Here is a 19,748-nt window from a genome sequence, read left to right on the forward strand (position 1 = left end):
TCGTTACATGTATTAGTAATTTTATTATAATATCAATCTTAAATTCTATGAGGTAACCCAGTTAAAACTATAAAATTTTAATTTAGAATCTTTAAGTGAGAACAGTATCATCGATGACTAAGAAAATCATCCACGTATATATGCCCTCTTTTTTCCGTACCTCCATCAATTGTTCTCCCTAATTGTTCCCCCTATATTTTATTATTCATATCTTACCGTACTCGTGTCTTGGTTATTGGAAAATTCTCGTGCTGTGGTGGCTGTTTCGTGTGCTTCGTATTGGTGTAACTAACACTTCTGGTTTAATTTGAAAGTTTGACGTGTTTGTGGCAAGCATTGGAATCATTCGTCACAATATCAGTAGTTAGCCAATCGCTATATAGTGCTCCTCCATGCCGGTACGTTCAACAGTAGATTTAGACCTAGTTACTGTAGTGGCTGCGTCAACCATGGCGCTGCTGGTAACATCACCATGACTTCATGAAACTTGAAAATCTAGCAGTAACATTACACTAGTTATAATGATTTAAGGTTTAGCTTTAATAAGACAATTGGTTTTTAGCAATACGATGTTATTGTATGTATAGGCTTAAACATTATATAATTTTTAATTTGAGTTCCACTACGAAATTATAGATTAGATGATAAAGATTTTTGAAGATAATCTATGACAGAGAATCACAAAGATCCAATTATCCAAAAAAAAATTAATTACATTAATTTTGGATCAGTGGATGAATGTAAATTGATGATTGAAATTTAAAGTTAAAAAAATTGCTTCCCTTTCCATTCCCACCCTATATAATATCCGTTCTTAATATAAATCTTAATTTTATAAAATACTCAAATTAATCTTTCCAGCATCCTAAGAACTAATTCACCAAGCAAATGGTAGAAACATGGATAATAGCTTACAACGGCAAGTAACTAAAATTCAAAGAAAGTATAGATTGCCAAACCCACTATAATTCAGCACTATATATGGAAAACAAATCAAACCCAATCAATTTCTTCTTGTTCAAAAATAAGACACATTTAATTCAGAGGAACGTTCTGACTCCAAGATGAATGCATTTAAAAAATAAAACCCAAACCTTCTGTGACAACCCACATCGCATCCATGTATTGTATATCTGCAGATAAAAGGTACAGAGCACAATTCTTATGAACTTATCTCATCACTGCTGTCCCTCGCCTGACTCTTTCGAAGCTTCCTTGATCTCATCACCAGCCTCATCCTTAAATGAAGGAACAAAACAAATTGATCACAAAACAAGAAACCATCTTGAATAGAGAACTTGAGAACATCCATCAACTTGAAAAGGAACATCCGACATTAATCAATGAAACAATTAACAGGAGCCATGACATAACAACAATAACATCAGAATATTAGTTCTGAAATTAATGTGATAAGGTGAAATGTGTTTGCATGTATACTTTGGCAGAACATTCTTGGTGCGGTTAAAGAAGCAAGGGATTAACTTGGAGATCAATTGAAACTTAGGGCTAGTAGTCCAGGCATTATTCTATAAAATGTAATGCCTGGAAATGTAGACACTATGGTAGATAACTGTAGTCATGACGATGAAAGCAAAACGGTTTGCTCGAGAACATAGCTTTTGACATTTTTCAAATCCATGTCAATGCAAAAAAATCATTGCAATTTTGAAGAGATTTTTATTTGATGCCAAAAGACAACAGATCTGCACAAAATTTTCATGATTGTGTACACACACATAAGGAGGGGAGAGAGTGTGCGTGTGACATACCGTGATGTCAGATGTCCAAAGCGTCAGATTGTCCCGGAGAAGTTGCATGATTAAGGTACTATCCTTGTAAGATTCCTCGCCCAAAGTATCCAACTCAGAAATAGCCTCATCAAAAGCCTGCCAAGTGAAAAACATGTCATTTTAGCTGACAAGAAACCTTTAGACAATCACTTCATGTCATTGAGAATCCATTTGTGGTTCTTCACATAAGAACAATCTAATCCTCATAACTTGAATACAAATTAATAAATCCCAGAAAATGGATATCGATTTACAGCATTACCAGACATCACATGGACAAAAACAATCACAAACATTTCAGTTCAGACTTGGTCTAAGCTAGAACACAAAAAACTTAATTCAATAATGATTTCAAAAGCAAAATGAGTTTATATAGAGTAATCAATTCAATTTTTTTCCTGATTCAATGTCTGTAACATTCCATATCTGTAAAATTCCAAGTATCAACCAGATTGGCATGGTAAGTCTTTTAGATGTTAACAGGTTGGTTCCTCAATCATGCAACAAACTACTTAGATACAAGGAGCTGCCGTCACAATTAAATCCAGTTTGGGTGGGATTAAATTAAAACAATTTACTGTGCCATCCAAAACCATTGAACCACACCAAGACAGCTATTAGCTGTTCCAGATCAATGACTGAACTATGTGAATAATAAGAAGATATTAATAGCAAAGCAGTAGAGAATAAAAACCTGTTTTGCAAGATTGCAGGCACGATCAGGTGAATTGAGGATTTCATAGTAGAAAACAGAGAAGTTAAGGGCAAGTCCGAGCCTAATTGGATGAGTAGGAGCAAGTTCAGTAAGAGCAATATCCTGTCATCACAAACAAAAATAAAGAGAGGCTAAGAAATTCCATCTTAATCTTTCAGTAGATGCTCGGGAATTATACTGAAAATAACTCATATTGACAAAACAACATCACCAATTCACCCACCTGAGCAGACTTGTAAGCCAACAAAGTGTTCTCGGCAGCTTCCTTCCTCTCAGCACCAGTCTTGAACTCAGCAAGATACCTGTGATAATCACCCTTCATCTTAAGGTAAAACACCTTCGACTCAGCGGATGAGGCCGAAGGGATGAGGTGAGATTCAAGAAGGTTCAAAATCCCATCACAGATATTGCTGAGCTCAGCTTCAATCTTGCCCCTATACTCCTTTATTTGTGCAACATGATCTTCATTTCCTCTGCTCTCTTCCTTCTGCTCAATGGAAGAGATGATCCTCCATGAAGCCCTTCTCGCTCCAATCACATTTTTGTAAGCCACAGAGAGAAGGTTCCGCTCCTCAACGGTCAGCTCCTCAACATCCACGGTCTTGGCAACTTTCTCCATGAACTCCACCATTTCCTCATAACGTTCGGCCTGCTCAGCCAACTTGGCCATATATACATTTTCCTCTCGTGATGATTCTGTTGGAGACATCTTTACAATATCAATCTAACACTTAATCCTGCAAAAACAGAAAGATCCACTCTTGTTATACAAACATTTCTAATCAAATCCTGGGTATAAACAATAGCATCCATATCTAGAACAATCATTTGATACATTCTCATTCTTCAACCTTAAAGAATCAAAATGGTATTCAATTTTTTTTTGGTGAATAAAATGGTATTCAATTTTTAGTTCTTTGTTTTTTCAAATTATTTAACTCACAGATCCGATCTAATTTGTGTCAAAAATACCAAAAGGTAGGTCCTAAAATTAATTAAATAATAATAATAATAAGATCTAAACTGTTAGGAAGATAATGTCGTTAGCAGTATCTCCCATCTTTTCCGTTCCAACAGTTTCACAATATCCAAACTGTTGTTTTTTGTTAGCGAAACATTTCCTCTAAAATCTTGGCAACAAAATTTCCTGTTTCATTTTCGCCCAATTTCTAGGAACCAAACAGATCGCAACAAAAAGAAAAGAAAAGAAAAACCCTAAATATTCAAATCAAACAATAAAAAGATCAAATCCAAAACAGATTGAATCTAAAACACTAAGATTACCCCAATAAAGAAAGGTGGAAAACCATTCATTGCATCAATCAAACAGCCATTAACAAAATCAGGGAAATATATATAAAGAAAACTTAAAACCATATAGATCTCAAAGTAAAGAAATAAAATCCAAAATTATCAATAAAACGCTGGTCCAGAACAACGTACCGATCGACGATATTTTCTCCCTTGTTAATTTTCCTTCTGATTTGTTGGTGGGAATGAGAAAGCGGAGAAATTTATTATAGCGAAGACTGAAGAGACCAAGAGGGTTGATTGATTTTTTTTATTATTTTGTTTTTCTTTGAAAATGGTAACAGAGAGAGTATGAGATAAAGATGGAGTGATCCAATGATCATGCGACAGCTGGCGAATAGAAGAGACTCCCGTGCGTTTTGGTTTGGGCCTGCCACGCTGGGAATTGATGACTAGTTTCTTAAAAAGTTTAAATTAAATAATTAATATATCTATCTATATATATGTAAGACGATTATTAAAATAAAATAAAAAAAACACACACACACAAATTTATTAAAAGTTATGAATTAAAAAATTATCCTTTAATTTTTACTATATAACTAATTTAATATTTCAAATTTGTTTTTTAAATAAATTGAAATAATTAATCATTTGAAATAAAATTATTATTTAATATCACAAACCATCTTAAAATAGTGACTAATTTTCTTAAGTATTCTTACAAATTTAAAAAAAAAAGATAATATTTATTATTATCTTAAGATAGATTATAAAATTGTTTCTTTCAATTTATGGCGTAACAACTCTTTATATAAACTATTAAATTTTATTTAAAATTTTAGTGATAATTAGATGAATGTGCAATAGAATAAAAAGAAAATAACTCCAGTGACAAAAAATGTCTTATAATATACGATTTTAATTAATTTTTTTAGATTTGCCAAAATGACCAATTAAATCGCAATGCGATCGATAATTCGCAACGCGATCTCCGGTATCGCAAATCAGTTTCCATATTCGCAACGCGAACTTCGACTATCGCAACAACTGGTATTGCATTTGTTTCTTAAGAATTTTTTCTAAAAAGATAGTATTCGCGCGGACGTGTCGAAGACACGTATTACCACGACCACGACCACGACCAAGACCACGAGATGAGACGGCGGCGGCGCGCGAGAGTTTCCATTGTTCTCTATCACTCAACAATGAAGTGGGAAAGCCAAGCCTCAAATACCATTCCCAATAGTGTTTCCAATACTATGTGGGATTGAGCATTACCAACACTTGTTTCCAATACTATGTGATTATTCAAGAAACAATTAACAATCATGCACCTTAAAACAATTGAATTAGCAACCAATTGCATTAGTATTATACGATTAAATATGTCATAATTAAAAGTCAATCTACAATCAATCACGATTATTGCAATTTTAAGCAAAACATTCAAAAAAAATTGCATCACTCGCGAGAAAAAAAAATTGTTATCGTGCAATTACAATCAATTGAAAATAAATTAGAATTGCATGAAAACTAAACGAACCACAAATACTTTTCATACAAATATTAAAGTCATTAACTATAATTCACAAATAGTATCACTATTTAAGGCTCAATCCCACATAATATTGGGAACAAGTGTTGGTAATGTTCAATCCCACATAGTATTGTAAACACTATTGTGAATGGTATTTAAGGCTTGGCTTTCCCACTTCCTTGTTGAGTGATAGAGAACAAGGGGACACTCGCGCGCCGCCGCCGTCTCGTCTCGTCTCGTGGTCGTGGTCGTGGTAATACGTGTCTTCGACACGTCCGCGCGAATACTATTTTTTTAGAGAAAATTCTTAAGAAACAAATGCAATACCACCAGTCGTTGCGATTTCCAACGAATTTGGAATAAATCGCAACGCAATCTTTGACTATCGCAACGAACGCAACGCGAACTTCGACTATCGCAACGAACTTGAAATAAATCGCAACGCGAACTTCGACTATAGCAACGCGAACTTGGACTATCGCAACGCGAACTTGGAATAAATCGCAACGCGAACTTCGACTATCGCAACGAACTTGGAATAAATCGCAACGCGAACTTCGACTATCGCAACGAACTTGGAATAAATCGCAACGCGAACTTCGACTATCGCAACGAATTTGGAATAAATCGCAACGCGAACTTGGACTATCGCAACGAATTTGGAATAAATCGCAACGCGAACTTGGACTATCGCAACGAATTTGGAAAATCGCAACGCGATAGTCGAAGTTCGCGTTGCGAATCTGGAAACTGATTTGCGATACCGGAGATCGCGTTGCGAATTATCGATCGCATTGCGATTTAGTTGATCATTTTGGCAAATCCAAAAAAAATTGATTAAAATCGTATATTATAAGACATTTTTTGTCACTGAGGTTATTTTATCTAGAATAAAACTCTTATACAAATTATAGATTAAAATTAAAATTTATTATGATATATATACACTCATATTAATAAAAAAAAATACGTAAAGAAATTAAAACTGATAGTTTGTAAGTGGTCAATTAACTCGTTAGTAGATAGAAATTTGAACTCGTTAGTCCGTTTTATTGTTGTTCTGATCGTCATACTTGTAAAACTCGTCTCAGTTGAGTTTCCATATCGATAAATGCAGTGGTCAAAAAACTCGCCAAGATGGCTCCCTCATGCATCGCGGTTGATCCTCCATGATACACCTTCAACCGAAGTCCAGCACCTCTTGAACATAGATGCAAGTGGAGCTTCTTCCCCACTTTCGACAAATCAAGTCGACGCCGAAGCTACTGATGAACTATATTAGCGGCATCGCTATCAAAGATCGCAGCAGACCAGTCTAATTCAATTGCAAGTCGAATGCCGGCTGTAACGGCCGGAGCCTGTACCAAACATATTTCCGACAGGTCCGAAACCGGTTGAGCCTGGCCAACCATGATCAGACCCCTAGTTTTGTCTTTGGAGATTTTTTTTATTTGAAAAATATATTAAAATAATTATTCTTTTACATGGTGTCATATATGTAATAATATAAGTACGATAATAATGGATATAAAATAATCATAAAATAAAAAACATTAATATTTAACGTGAAAAAAAATTTTAAGAAAAAAATTCATTATGCTGGAAAATAGTATAAGAAGATTTACGTCTAAACACAATTTGAGATTTAATAAACAACTCACTTCTAAACTTCAATCCTTAATATTGATAAGTTTCTTGTTCACAATGGAAACTTACATAGAAATAAATATTCTTAAACTGAGTTTTTTACTTTTTCATCAGCTCGCAAAAATACAAAAGAAGAGTTTTATACGGAATAAATTTCAGATACCTCGAAAGTCCCAGACAATAACACCAGCAACTGCAGCCCCTGAGACAGCTACATACGCCCCATCCACATTGATTTTCCCTTCCTTGTCTTTCTTTTCCCTACTTAACACCAACCAGACATAGGGTTAGCAACACCCCAAATCACCGGATGAGATGAATGGCAAAAGAAGCCAATATCTTCCTTCCTGTGTTCTTATTGATTACAATTGCATGACCTCCTGGGTTCCAAAGAACCCTCCATAGCTAATTTAATATAAGCATTTCTTAACTATAAAACCTACTATGTTTATTCCCAGCAGCTGACAAAATCAATTACAGATATATATATATACTGGACAAGGCTGGTACAACAGCAATAGCTATGCATATGGAGGAGGAATATTCTCAAAGCTAACAACAAACAATTAGCTTAGAAAAAGAAGAAGAGATGTATCAAGGCACAACTCACACAGACAATAGCATAGCCTTCAAAGAATGTAGATCACAAGGTGTGCATTTCTTGAATGATATCTACCCTATGAAACAATCTTACATAAAAAAACCACTTAAGACTGCCTTTGAAGTATACATTAACCAAATCACTACATAAAACACATATATGTAAAGCCATTAATCCAACAAAACAAACATTGATACTGGCAGACAGTCTTCCGAGACTGAAAATGTATAGATCAAGAGAATGATAGGGAAAATGCTACTTACGTTGGATGGAACTCGAACCTATCAGATGTCGCTACGTATCCTAACTGCTACAAAAATGGCATTCTTGAGAATATATATATATATACTTTCCATAATTAGAACGATGTTTCCAATTTTCCTTACGATAAGTTCAATTCTCGACTCTAAAATCTCGTATAACCCTAAGCAATATAGAACTTATTGTATATCGCAACCGTTACGATCTAGTGCTTTTATTCCCATCTTCGCGTTGCTTTTGCTATCGACAATAAATTGTCGACACGGTTCATTGAACTAGTTGACATTTACAAACTCCTTACACCAGCAACAAACACAATCTTTCTTAAAATCAAAATCTCCACCAATACACAAGTGCAATGATATATATATATATATATATATATATGACAGTCAATAACAATATTTCTATAGAAATTTCATAGGGTTTCATCAACTTCCAGTCATCTTCATTTGTATTTTATCTTTGCAAATCTTTTTTGATTCTCCTATTAGAAAGGCTAGCAGCATTCTAAGGTTAGACTACTGTTGATTCAGATTAAACAAAGGGTTTGAACACACCTGCTAGTTTACACACATACACACACATACATATAATGTTAGAATGCTCGAGTATGATTTTGCACAGTAACCTGGTAAAGGGAGATGTTAATCAGTCTTCACTCTTCAGTAAACCTAAGCATATACCTTCAAAAAAGTTTCCAGTGGCAAGTATAAGTTTTCTCTTTCAATAGAACTATACATGTAATTAAATGTATTAATGCTACTAATGTTATTTGACCGAATCTGAAAAAAAGGACAGAAGTTAGAGTCTGATAGAGATGAAAGAAAGAATAGAATTTACACCAAGTATAGCCTGTTGGTTGTATTCAAGTTTCAAGTGACCTATCTCAATCAGGTTCAGAATTAACTCAGATTTGAATAGTACCAGTGACCTTTGAATGCAAACAAGTTCTTATATATTTTTCAAGTTTATACCCCAAAATAAAGGATTATTGGAATGAACAGCTAGAGTTTAGAAAAGAAAGCAGATAGTTCATATTATAGAACACTTGCTACAAAAGACACAGACAACACCCTTGACTCTATAAGACACAGGCAAACATCAAACAACAAACATCCAGTCAACAACAACAACTTCGATAAACTGAAACATAACAGGTTTTCTTCTAGAGATGTTTGGTTTCATCGCCGTCCTTAAAGTCCCATGGAGCATCATCCCAAACAGGCTCGAAGTTGACGCCTCCAAAGGGTTCCCAAAACTCATTCCATGGTTCGCAACAGGAATGCCATCTCAAGCCATACCCAGCATTCAAAAACGACCGTCCCTCCTCATAGTTACATATCATTGGCAAGTCATCCAAGACCAACGACTCCTCATCTCCCTTATTCTCCCCAGGTACCACCTCATCGACAGGCTGCTGCTGAACTTGCTTCTCCTGTTGCTGCTGCGGCTGAGGCACTTGCTCCTCCCGTTGCTCCTCCTGCTGCTCCTGCTCTGTATCCATGTCATAATCACTCGGCTCCTCTTCTGGAGCCTGAATAATCTCAACCTCGTACAACGTTGCTTCATCCAGCTCCTGGATCACCCTTGACCTTCTTCTTCCCCTTGCAGTCATTCTCTCTCTCCTTGACTCTTTGCTTCCCTTCCATCCTCTCCCTTCATACACGGGGCTAACCTTAGGTTTCTTCATTGAGAATGATACAGAGAGAGGAAATGCGAGGCAGCAAAAGAAGAAGATACCAAGGAAAAAGTGAGAGAGACAAAGACAGGGACAGAAAGAGCGGTCGGTGAGAAAGACGGTGCAAGTGTGGGTTGGATTATATAGGACCTTGTAAGGGGGCAGTAAAATGTAGCATGTTTGTCAAGTGAGATTTTTTTTCTTCTAGGGTTTTACTTTTCCTCAATGAAAACGAGCTTACTCACGGTCATAATGAACTTACCATGTCAATAAATTTGCCAAAAAGTTGATATCCCATGAGATAATCAACCGAGAAAAGGAGGAGCGTTTCAAAAACTTCAACTTTACGTGGCCATGCAAGGAGGCCACGTGGAAATACTATTCCATGCAATTTATGGGACCCGTCAACCGACTTTATTTTTTTTTTGAGGGTTTGGGGTTAGTAAAAGAAATCTCCATTCGCTTGAAATTTTGAAAGTTTGTTTCTCTCCTGTGTTTGGACTTGCCTTGTTTTCACAAATTTCCTTCAATGATTTTAAGTATTGTCTTTAATGATGCCCTCCACGTTTTAAAAAGCGTAACCGCATGCATGAGGGGGTTTAGTCTTCGCTTGGGTATCAAATTTAATACTTTTTTTTCTTTACAACATAATATATATATATATATATATATATATTTGAAAATAACATAACATATATACATATATATGTATGTAAAAGATATAACTGATGCTCTTTGAATTGAGGGCCAAAATGAAATTAGTGAAATAACATGTAGTCTTTAAATAAGTGGCAGATTCTTAACCCAGTATGTGAAATTAAGAAGAACAATCCACCTCAAGCTGATGAAATAGATAAACACAAATTTATGACAAGTTGCCATAGTTCACATTTTGAAACCTCAGGGTTTTCGTTAATCTCGCCTTTGAATTTCCAAAATAAGATATGAAAATGGATTTTTATAGATTTTATATTTTTATCTCTAAAATATCCTAATGAATGCCTTTGAGACGACAGAATGAATTTTCAGCAAAATTGAGTCCACGGCTCTCCATATATGGTGTAAAATACATCTCTATCTACATAGATCTGAATTTTCTTTTTATTGAACTGGTGAATAAGATCCAAGAAAATCCAAGCTATGCAAAAGAAATCTGTATATTATTAAAGTGAAGGATTTCTAATCAAAGTCTTTGCTTACCTGATAAGACCAGTTGCTGGAGTTGTTGTAATCATCCGATACAACTCGAGTGCAGGAAGATGTAACCTGATTGAACAAAAACATTGATATTCTCCTTTTCAGAAGAAAAAAATGAACATCTTTTAGGTTGTAAAACAGCATTGTCAACTGGCCTAAGAAAAAAATGCGCACGCATACATAAATAGCATTTTCATGTAAATAGAAAACTACTAGCTGAAATTTGATACAAGTATAGTGAAAGAAAGCCTGATAAAGGCTACATCGAAGCCACCATCGCTAAAGTTCAGAACCAAAGGCCAGCATGCAGTAAATTAGGGGAAAATATTCATGTTAAACTAGAGACTTTAATACAAAATTTTCAGGGTCAAAATCTGATAGTGTAAAATATGATGGAAATAAATCTATACCGTATCAGGCTTAGCTACTGATAGACCAGAAAACTGGAAAAGAATCTGTAGGCCTTTTCTGGTACTCTACTTTGATACAAGACCATGAATAAACATAATTTACTGTCTTCCCTACTTTCTTCCTACTAAGAACAGAAAGGGAAACATGCAAATGATATTTTGAGACAAATTTAGTAAGCAAACTCAAAAGAGGAAAGCATTAAATCCCATATGCTTTACCATAGAAATTTCCCCACAAAATAATCCCATAAGTTACTTGGTTAAACTAAACCAAGATGCAAATCATTTCATGTTCTGAACCTCTATTCTGCAGGCTTTGGTACTTTTTATTCGTAAAACTAAAAGATACAACCATGCATAATAACATTAACTAGTACTCAAGGAGTTCGGGATATGTTGAATTCATATTCCACATTGGTGGTAAGAATAACAGTGAGACTGAAGTTGTTCACACATGAAAATGTACAAACCCTAGCAACTAAAACCATTCAAAAACATGAGAGTGATACCTCTGCAAAAAGATAAGGTTACTCATACAATTTCCATTTGCGAATTCATTTATCCTTAAAAGAATTTGGCGAGAGAATTAAAATAAATTTTAGAACATGAAATTAGGGTATAACATAACCCTTGTTATTTTATCTTTCATTTTCTGAAACTGCAGTACATCAGTGAATTATGCAGACTTAGAAGGAATTCTTTTCTATTTTCTGATTTCTCGGTATTTGTCTAGGTGTTTTGTTGCCTCAAGTTCCTGGTTCGCCTTTTTCTATGGCAGATATATGATCCCTCTAAAATGAACCATTTAAAAAAATGACGAAGAAAAAAAAGAATAAAGAAAAAGGAAAGGAAAGATGGATTTTAATCAGTTTCCAGTCCTGCTCCCTGCTATTTTCTTCATCCTCTTGCCTCTTCATTTCCATTTTAACGAGGCTTTCTTTAACAACTATCAAAAGACTAATTTGGGTTGATCATGTTCAACAAAATATCCCGTTCATCCATTACAAAGGGGTTCCTACATTGCACATTTCCTTTCTCCACATCGTATTATTTTACCGTCACACAAGCTTAAGATCTCTTAGTTGCATCAGCACATTGATATTTTGCATATCTCATCCTATTTATTACTAAATGATATTTTCCCAGATCAAGAAATAAATTGGTTTGCATCGCTCACTCACTCAGGAAGAGACCCTATTATAGATAAACATGATGAACAGCACTTGGGGAGCAAGATAAGGATAAAAGGAATAGATGTCTATTGGTGAAAACACATAGTCTGCAAAACAGCCTCAAATACGATAAATTAACACCTGTATGGTCTTCAAAGAGGTTCAACATCTAAAATATCCTTTCTACTGAATTGGAGTTGTTTATTGATTGTTGTGCATTTTTAATCACTGTTGGCATAACTACCTATCAGTATGCTATTCCAAGTGTCGAGAAAGCATCTGAAATCCAAATAATCGACCTATGTCCACTTACATCATAGCATTAAATGTAAAGCTAAATGTACAAATGCACATACAAGGCACCTTTATCTCCATGAATTAATTGCATGTAGAGTGAAGCAGTGCCAACTTAAAATGTTTTACCCAGTACCAAAAGAAATGATATTTTTCCTTAAACAGAGATGTATCATTCATGAAAATGAACTAAATGATCCCTTGTCTCATAAACTGCTCATTACGAATCCGAGATGTAATATATTTGTAGTATTCAATTCTCAGTTCAGTGCAAGCCTCGATGTTTTCATTTGCACTAGAGGATAATTCTTACAGTTTTACCAATCTTTTCTAGTGTCTCCTAATCAGAATTGGAAATACTGTCTTAATCTGTTACCAAACAAGTCATAGAAACACAACATTTATCAGATACCACCAGAAATAAATTTCTAGCTAATATAATTCATGTTCCTGTATTTGTGCGATCACTAAAATAGGGCAGCGATATTACTAGACAGAAGCATGTTATCTATAGACCCTGAAAATATTTAGATTACCTTAAAGAAGGACCAGCCCCAAAACTACCTCAGCAAGCGGGTGCAGCCGCATGCTATACCTCGTATGAGATTCTGGAGGCATACTAAAATCAAAATGAAAAATGTTACTACATAAGTTTGTCCTTTCCAAGAACAATACAGCTTTAAAACCTAGAATGAATTTCGTTTGTGCATTCTACGCCCACAGCTAAAATTTACATTATAGTTCCTGCTAGATATGCTTGAGATTCATAATTTCATAATTTCTTTTTGCAGAATACATCTGCAAATACTAATTACATTTGAGACTTCAAAAATAACAGCAGTTACCACTTCAACCTACATAAAATGTCGAACAATTTTATGAAGAAGGGAACAATCAGAAAATTCAACCAGGTTTATAAATTGTACAACGGGATTGGTTAAGTTAACTAGCATTTTAATGATTCACCAGCAGATGCGAAAGGTAAAAAAGGAATAAAGTTGAGTATCGTCAACATGAAATAACGATTTCAAATTTCAAACCCCCAAGCTTTGAAACTGCCACGCAGATTCTAACATAACAAAAGACCACAAAGTAATAGAAAATGGATAGAAAGAAGTAAATAATTTGTTTGGATAATATTATAATGTCCGAGAAAAACCAAAATGGCAGGTAATATTGTTCAGTACAAGGCATGATACTTCTTCCTAATTTCTGAAACTAGCAGATGGGATCCATACCTTTTTTGGGTACGATAAAGATGGAAATTGTGTTCTAGAAATACTCAATTGTATTGCCAAGCCAGTAATCACTCCAACACACCCTCCGTCCAGCCAAGAGTTAAAATGAAAACTGATTAGACAATAAATCAAACCTACTAATAACGACTAACAGATTTTATTAACTTAATATAATTCCATAATGGAACATATCTAAGATAACAAAGCATGATAATGTTCGTAAGAACATCATGGCATCTAGTCGATAATATAAAGTTCCATACCTCATAAGTTTCCTTCATTTTTCTTTTTTTAGTGTAGCTTTTTCCTTCATATTAATTGAATGTTTCAACTTATTCATGACCTAAAACATCAACATATCAATCTGAGTTGAATTTCAAAAATGTTTCAACTTATTCATGACCTAAAACATCAACATATCAATCTGAGTTGAATTTCAAAATTAATGCTTAACCGTTCTACAAAAACAATACATTATTTCATTTTTTCTTGTCCAAACCACACTTTCCTTTGATATCTAAAGCATGTGCTTTCAATGAAAAAGGTTCCAAGTAATACATGATGTCTACGAGAGACTCCCTTGAATCATGATCATGTATTATGCTTTTAAAAGAAATTATCTTTTCCTTGGGACTTGGTGTAACACCCCAACCCGGATCTAGAAATCTAGAGGGTCCAAGATGCCACATTGGGTCGTCAAAGCGACCGACAAATTAAACCCAATTGTTTCATCCATAAAGAACAAATCATTTCCATAAATTAGACCAACTGAATTAAAATCATAGCATACGAGTGTAGAACATAAGAATGAACTGAAAAAAAATCATGAAACCTCCCATAAGCTTAAACCCTCCAAGTAGCTTCACACCAGCTCTAGTGAAGATGATGAGCTTTTCTTGAAGCTTTTCTTGGTACAAGTGGCAATCAACTGGCGGAGGGATAAGCTTTATGATCAACTATTATAGCAGAGTGAGAGACTGAGGAAATGAAAATTGAGTAATTCCTACCAAAGAAAAGACAAAAAAGAGTCGAGAGGTAGTAATATCATTTTCCTCACACCCATTTGCACATGAAACACAACTTGCTGCATAATATTGAAAATTTGCATGGTAGCAGCACCACCATCCACCCACCCGAGTCCATTCTTGAATGAGTTAAATTTTAACATTAACGATTGTGTCATCGACCTCCGAAGTAGCAATGAATGGAAAAAATAGAAAAGAAAGCAGAAACAGAAAAGTTCAAAAACAAAGAGTATCGTGCATGATAAGGAAAAGAAGCAGGCAAGACATAAAAGAAGGAAAAGAGAAATACTTTTTGCGTGAAGCATAAAAATAGGATAAGAAAAGAGTAAAACTTGCATAGTAATTTTGGTATCTAACAATATAAACTTGCTTCTGGATCAGAACAAACTTCTTGAAATATATGAACTGAGATATTTTAGAGGAAAGAAGAGCTACAAGGCGTTGGATCCTGAAAGTTGTAATCTACATCCTATTCTATTTAGGTTTACAATCATAATCTGCACTGTATACATTAGAGGGAAAGCTTTTATGTTGTTGCTTTCTCACAAAGGCTACATCTGGAGAGATGACATAATTTGGTAATAATAACCAAGTTGCGTTGTTTGTGGATAAGATGTGAGCTAATATGTCAGCAAGTATACGACCTGGCAATCCAAGTTAACAACAGAAAATAGTGTTGAAGTTAAACTGAAATTGATGCAAGGCAAGTTTTATCCCTAAACTAATAAAGGTGGTCCTCCACCGTATAGGGAAAAGAAAAAATATAAGAAATTTGTCCAATGGATTTGAGAAACTTGCTCCTAAGCTCACAACTTTTGATGGATCCTAGCGGTTCCTAGCAAGGGGGAAGTATCAAAGATGTCAAATGTTAACTAAACAACCAATCTTGTAATGAAATGCAAAAAAAAAAAAAGGAATAAACAAAAGGAAACCGTAACTCTACTTACTAGAATAGAATGTTAACTACTTAACAACTTCAGGTAGTAGACAATTTTAAAGTTACCGAACCGGCAAATCATCTATAACGATTCCTCGGAGTAACGTAAAAGAGAGTGAGACAGAGAGAGAGAGAAATATAATCAATCATAATGCTACCCTCAATCATTCTCTACTAATTTGGCTGATCATCGAAATCCATGCAACAAAAAGAATGGGTGTTCATAAATGGTGGACCAACCCATATTATGGCGTATGCAAGAGGAAGAACAGTTTTTTAACAGTTTTAGGAAGAAAAAACATTTTAGAACTGAATAAATCCTGGAATAGTTCACCCCTTTGATTACATGAAAACGAATAGAGGAATTATTCATTCTAAGAGATAAGGAATATAATCCAACTCTGGAAAATTTTACAGCAAACACTCTAAGTACGTTTATTAAGTAGATTATAAAGAGGTTAGGATAGGGGAAACAGGTCAATAACTCAATTCAATTATGTATATGATCAACCCCATTAATGATCTCATTTCTTCTCTCAAAAAGAGAATCAAATAAACTATGTTATATGAAAGTTATCCCACTCAATACATCACCTAACGCACTAAAGAGAGAAAAAACAGAGTCTTAACGGATTCAATATTTTCCTAATTCTGATTGTAGCTTTCTTTTTACATCTAAACCTATTGGTGATTGGCCATACAACAGCAAATAACCAGCTCCCACGAATAGAAGTACGCTGCCATTCACATATTATTAACCTAAAAGTTCCAAACAAAAATCTCGTATTCTAACAAATGGGGGTGTCTCTTTCTACACAGTTTAGGCTATTATATCATCCCCACCAGCCCCCATGGTTGAAGACATGCCAATTAGAATCTCAAGTTCTAAACATTACAGATTCTCCAAGGAGACAATTTTACTTCTTCACAAAAAAATTAAGAAGATTGCAACTTGATTCATCTGGAAAAAAAAATAATTGACGGATTCTTTTTTCCATAATTGTATCCAACGTAGAGTTTCAACGAAATTAAATGGAGAAAATTCAAAATCAAAACTGACCCACAAAGTCTACCAGTCAAAGAAGTTAAAATTCTTAATAAACACGGTTCTTAAAGCATCAACTCTGAACTTAAAATGAAGAGTAAAAAATGCCAGCTATCTTTCATGCATTTAACAATCACTTAAAGGAATATATACTCATCAAAACAAATATTTTCTCCAGGATCATTAAATTGAAAAATGAGTTATAAACTGTTAAACGTATATAATGAATAAAGATTATTGGCTTACAATTTAATGGAACGAAGAAACGCTAAGAGAATTGCGCAAAGTCTTGAGTTGGGAAACAAGGCGCGGTGGAAAGTTTGGTTCACTCAACGGCCGAAAATTAAAAAATAAAACAAGAATTGTTTTCAAAGGTTAGTCAGCAGCAAAACGATGTCGTAGCTGTTAGTTGTCAACTTGTCATTTATTTGTTAGAAAACTAGAACCGTTTCATTGGCTTTTTAGAGATTATTTAAACTTGGGTAAATTCAATACTAATCACTAAACTCTTATATTTTTCTACTTTAGTCACCAATCTATTTTTTTATGCAAATTTGATAACTAATGTTATGTTTTCTTGGTAAAAATGTATCTGAGTCCCTCACATTTGTTTTAAAAGAACCAATGTGACTTTTGAACTATCTTTATATTCAATGTGATCCTCAAACTTAGAAAAAATTAATTTGATCATTTGACCTACGATTTTTGTCATTGATCATTACATCACGTCAAACAAAATGTATTACACATTTAAAACTCTGAGACGTTCAAAAAACAATAATTGTGGTGCTTCCTAAAAGGGGCCCATTAAAGTCATGTAATCACTTAATGAGTTCATAAAATAATTTTTTGAATGGTCTTAAGGTGATTATAAAATAATATATGTTCAGAATCTTTCTTTTAACTATTGACAACACACAACAATAAATGTAGTTTCTTGAGTTCAAAATCTTTAAGGAGAATAATACTCATTTCTAACCACTAAACCACTTGATGAGTTCAAAAAATTTTAAATACAATACAGAGACTTCTAAATTTAAACCTCTTAATTATTTGTATTCGGATTCATACCGAACTTTCGACTCGTCCCTTTGTTGAAATAATGGAAACGTGAGGTCGACATCAATACGGCGACAGTAGCCGGTGAATCCTTGTAACATAGACTACTACTAAGGCAACTTTAGAGTTTAAACCATATATAGATATATATTCCAATGTCTGAACTCCACTTCAAAACTTACAATGGCCCATTCCATTTTGGATATCTGTAATCTTCTCAATGGAGCCTACCAAAAGGGGGGGGGGGGGGAGTTGAGGACCAGATAAGGAAAGTGGAACTCCCATGAGTTTTCAATTTTACTTCCATTCAAAAAAACAGAGCTACCCCTATATATAGTGCCCTCAGTCTGTTTATAATATATTTCATAATTGAGGTCTGTAATCTGCTTCTCTCAGCCTACGTCAGAAATGGATATCGGCATGGAAATGACAAAGCAGCTGAATTCAACTCTGTTGGATAATTTCAACATTGCTACCGACTTCAAAACCCTGTTGGTCCACCAATTGCCAGAGTTTCCACCTGTTCTCACAGGCAGGAATGAACATGTTTTGGTCGAAAGAAAGAAGATAAAGGCGAAGAACAACGACCGAGCACCATGTCTCCAGCAGTTTCCACTAATGATCATGGGGGAAACACCAGTACAAGGAAAAACAATGTGTGTGATCCACTTGTTTTTTAGGTTTGAGCCTTTATGTATCTCTTTTTAACATATTATTGATGGTTTTTTTTTCCAGAGATTAGGGAAAGGGAAGAAAGCAAAGAACGAGGAGAAAGTAATTCATGTAAGAGCAAAAAGGGGCCAAGCTACTGACAGTCACAGTTTAGCAGAAAGGGTTAGGTTTATCCTTTTTTGTCCAAATACACGAGACATTGTTCATTCATTTACAAGTAACACTGCCTCGCTTTCCTTTATCAGGTAAGAAGGGAGAAAATAAATGAGAAGACCTTGTTCCAGGCTGCCACAAGGTACTTGAATGAATCTCTACACTTATTGACTTATTGAACAATTCAACATTAGTTCACGACTTCAGCCGGATTTCGACAGACGATGGGGATAGCTGTTATGCTGGATGAGATAATCAGTTATTTTCATTCATTGCAGAACCAAGTTGAGGTAAATTCCATGTTTCTTACCTCCCAAGTTAATTAATACCACAAACTCCTTATGAAACAACTAACTTCTCTTATTTTAATCAGTTTCTTTCGATGGAGTTCACAGCGGCCGCGTCTTCCTATGACCTGAACTTGGAAATCGAATGCATCAGAAAGACACAGGTACACATCAAGAAACCTCATTTCAAACATAATTATGTAAAAAAGTGACTGTGGAAGCTGAATGATGCAGGGGACAAGTTCACATGTAGGGCAAAAGATGGATATGGAGAAGAGGATTGCTTCCATTTGACATGGCCACTTTGACTGCACTTTTGGCCCTTCCTTTCTTGTTTGCTATAAAGCAAATCAATATGCTTTCAGCCTCACTTCCCCGCAAATCAATCTGTGTATTTAGATTTTGAAGAGTCATATTCTTTTATATGTATAATTATAAGTATAATCATGTTTAAATATATGTGACTAGGTATTTACCTAACTTTCTGTGTTTATAAAATCGATCATAAAATAAACATTGAAAGACAAATATATATTTCTTTTAACAGTTTGGGATAATTACAATATATATATTAAAAAAAATTTAGTCATTAACAATACATATGTACCTTGCAAATATAAGTTACAACTACTCAAATGAGAGACCTTTAGAGAAAAACATTATTTTTACCATTAAAATCGTTTAATGGGTTAGAAAAATGAAAAGAATATGTCTTCGAATTGAGAAAGATTAATGGGTCCAAAAACATATGCATTGATGAATAGAATCTC

The 19,748-nt window shown here is 34.5% G+C and overlaps 2 protein-coding genes and 1 pseudogene across 2 annotated transcripts; 1 reads left to right on the forward strand and 2 right to left on the reverse strand.

Moving 5' to 3' along the window:
- Positions 1-928: 928 nt before the first annotated feature.
- On the reverse strand, positions 929-4,074 carry LOC120113916 (14-3-3-like protein A). Its single transcript, XM_039134976.1, has 5 exons — positions 3,952-4,074; positions 2,732-3,245; positions 2,488-2,610; positions 1,773-1,889; positions 929-1,238 (listed from the first exon to the last, which is right to left on the reverse strand). The coding sequence occupies exons 2-5, from the start codon at positions 3,215-3,217 to the stop codon at positions 1,179-1,181; spliced, it is 786 nt and encodes a 261-aa protein (XP_038990907.1). The 5' UTR covers positions 3,218-3,245; positions 3,952-4,074; the 3' UTR covers positions 929-1,178.
- Positions 4,075-8,886: 4,812 nt separating this feature from the next.
- Positions 8,887-13,181, reverse strand: LOC120113918 (probable serine/threonine-protein kinase irlA). Its single transcript, XM_039134978.1, has 4 exons — positions 13,099-13,181; positions 11,097-11,218; positions 10,690-10,755; positions 8,887-9,467 (listed from the first exon to the last, which is right to left on the reverse strand). The coding sequence occupies exon 4, from the start codon at positions 9,424-9,426 to the stop codon at positions 8,977-8,979; it is 450 nt and encodes a 149-aa protein (XP_038990909.1). The 5' UTR covers positions 9,427-9,467; positions 10,690-10,755; positions 11,097-11,218; positions 13,099-13,181; the 3' UTR covers positions 8,887-8,976.
- A 3,878-nt stretch (positions 13,182-17,059) lies between these two features.
- LOC120113713 lies at positions 17,060-19,354 on the forward strand (annotated as a pseudogene).
- The last annotated feature ends 394 nt before the right edge of the window (positions 19,355-19,748 follow it).

The sequence above is a fragment of the Hibiscus syriacus genome, unplaced genomic scaffold (genome assembly GCF_006381635.1).
Source record: "Hibiscus syriacus cultivar Baekdansim isolate YM2019G1 unplaced genomic scaffold, ASM638163v2 tig00110213_pilon, whole genome shotgun sequence".
Taxonomy (NCBI): domain Eukaryota; kingdom Viridiplantae; phylum Streptophyta; class Magnoliopsida; order Malvales; family Malvaceae; genus Hibiscus; species Hibiscus syriacus.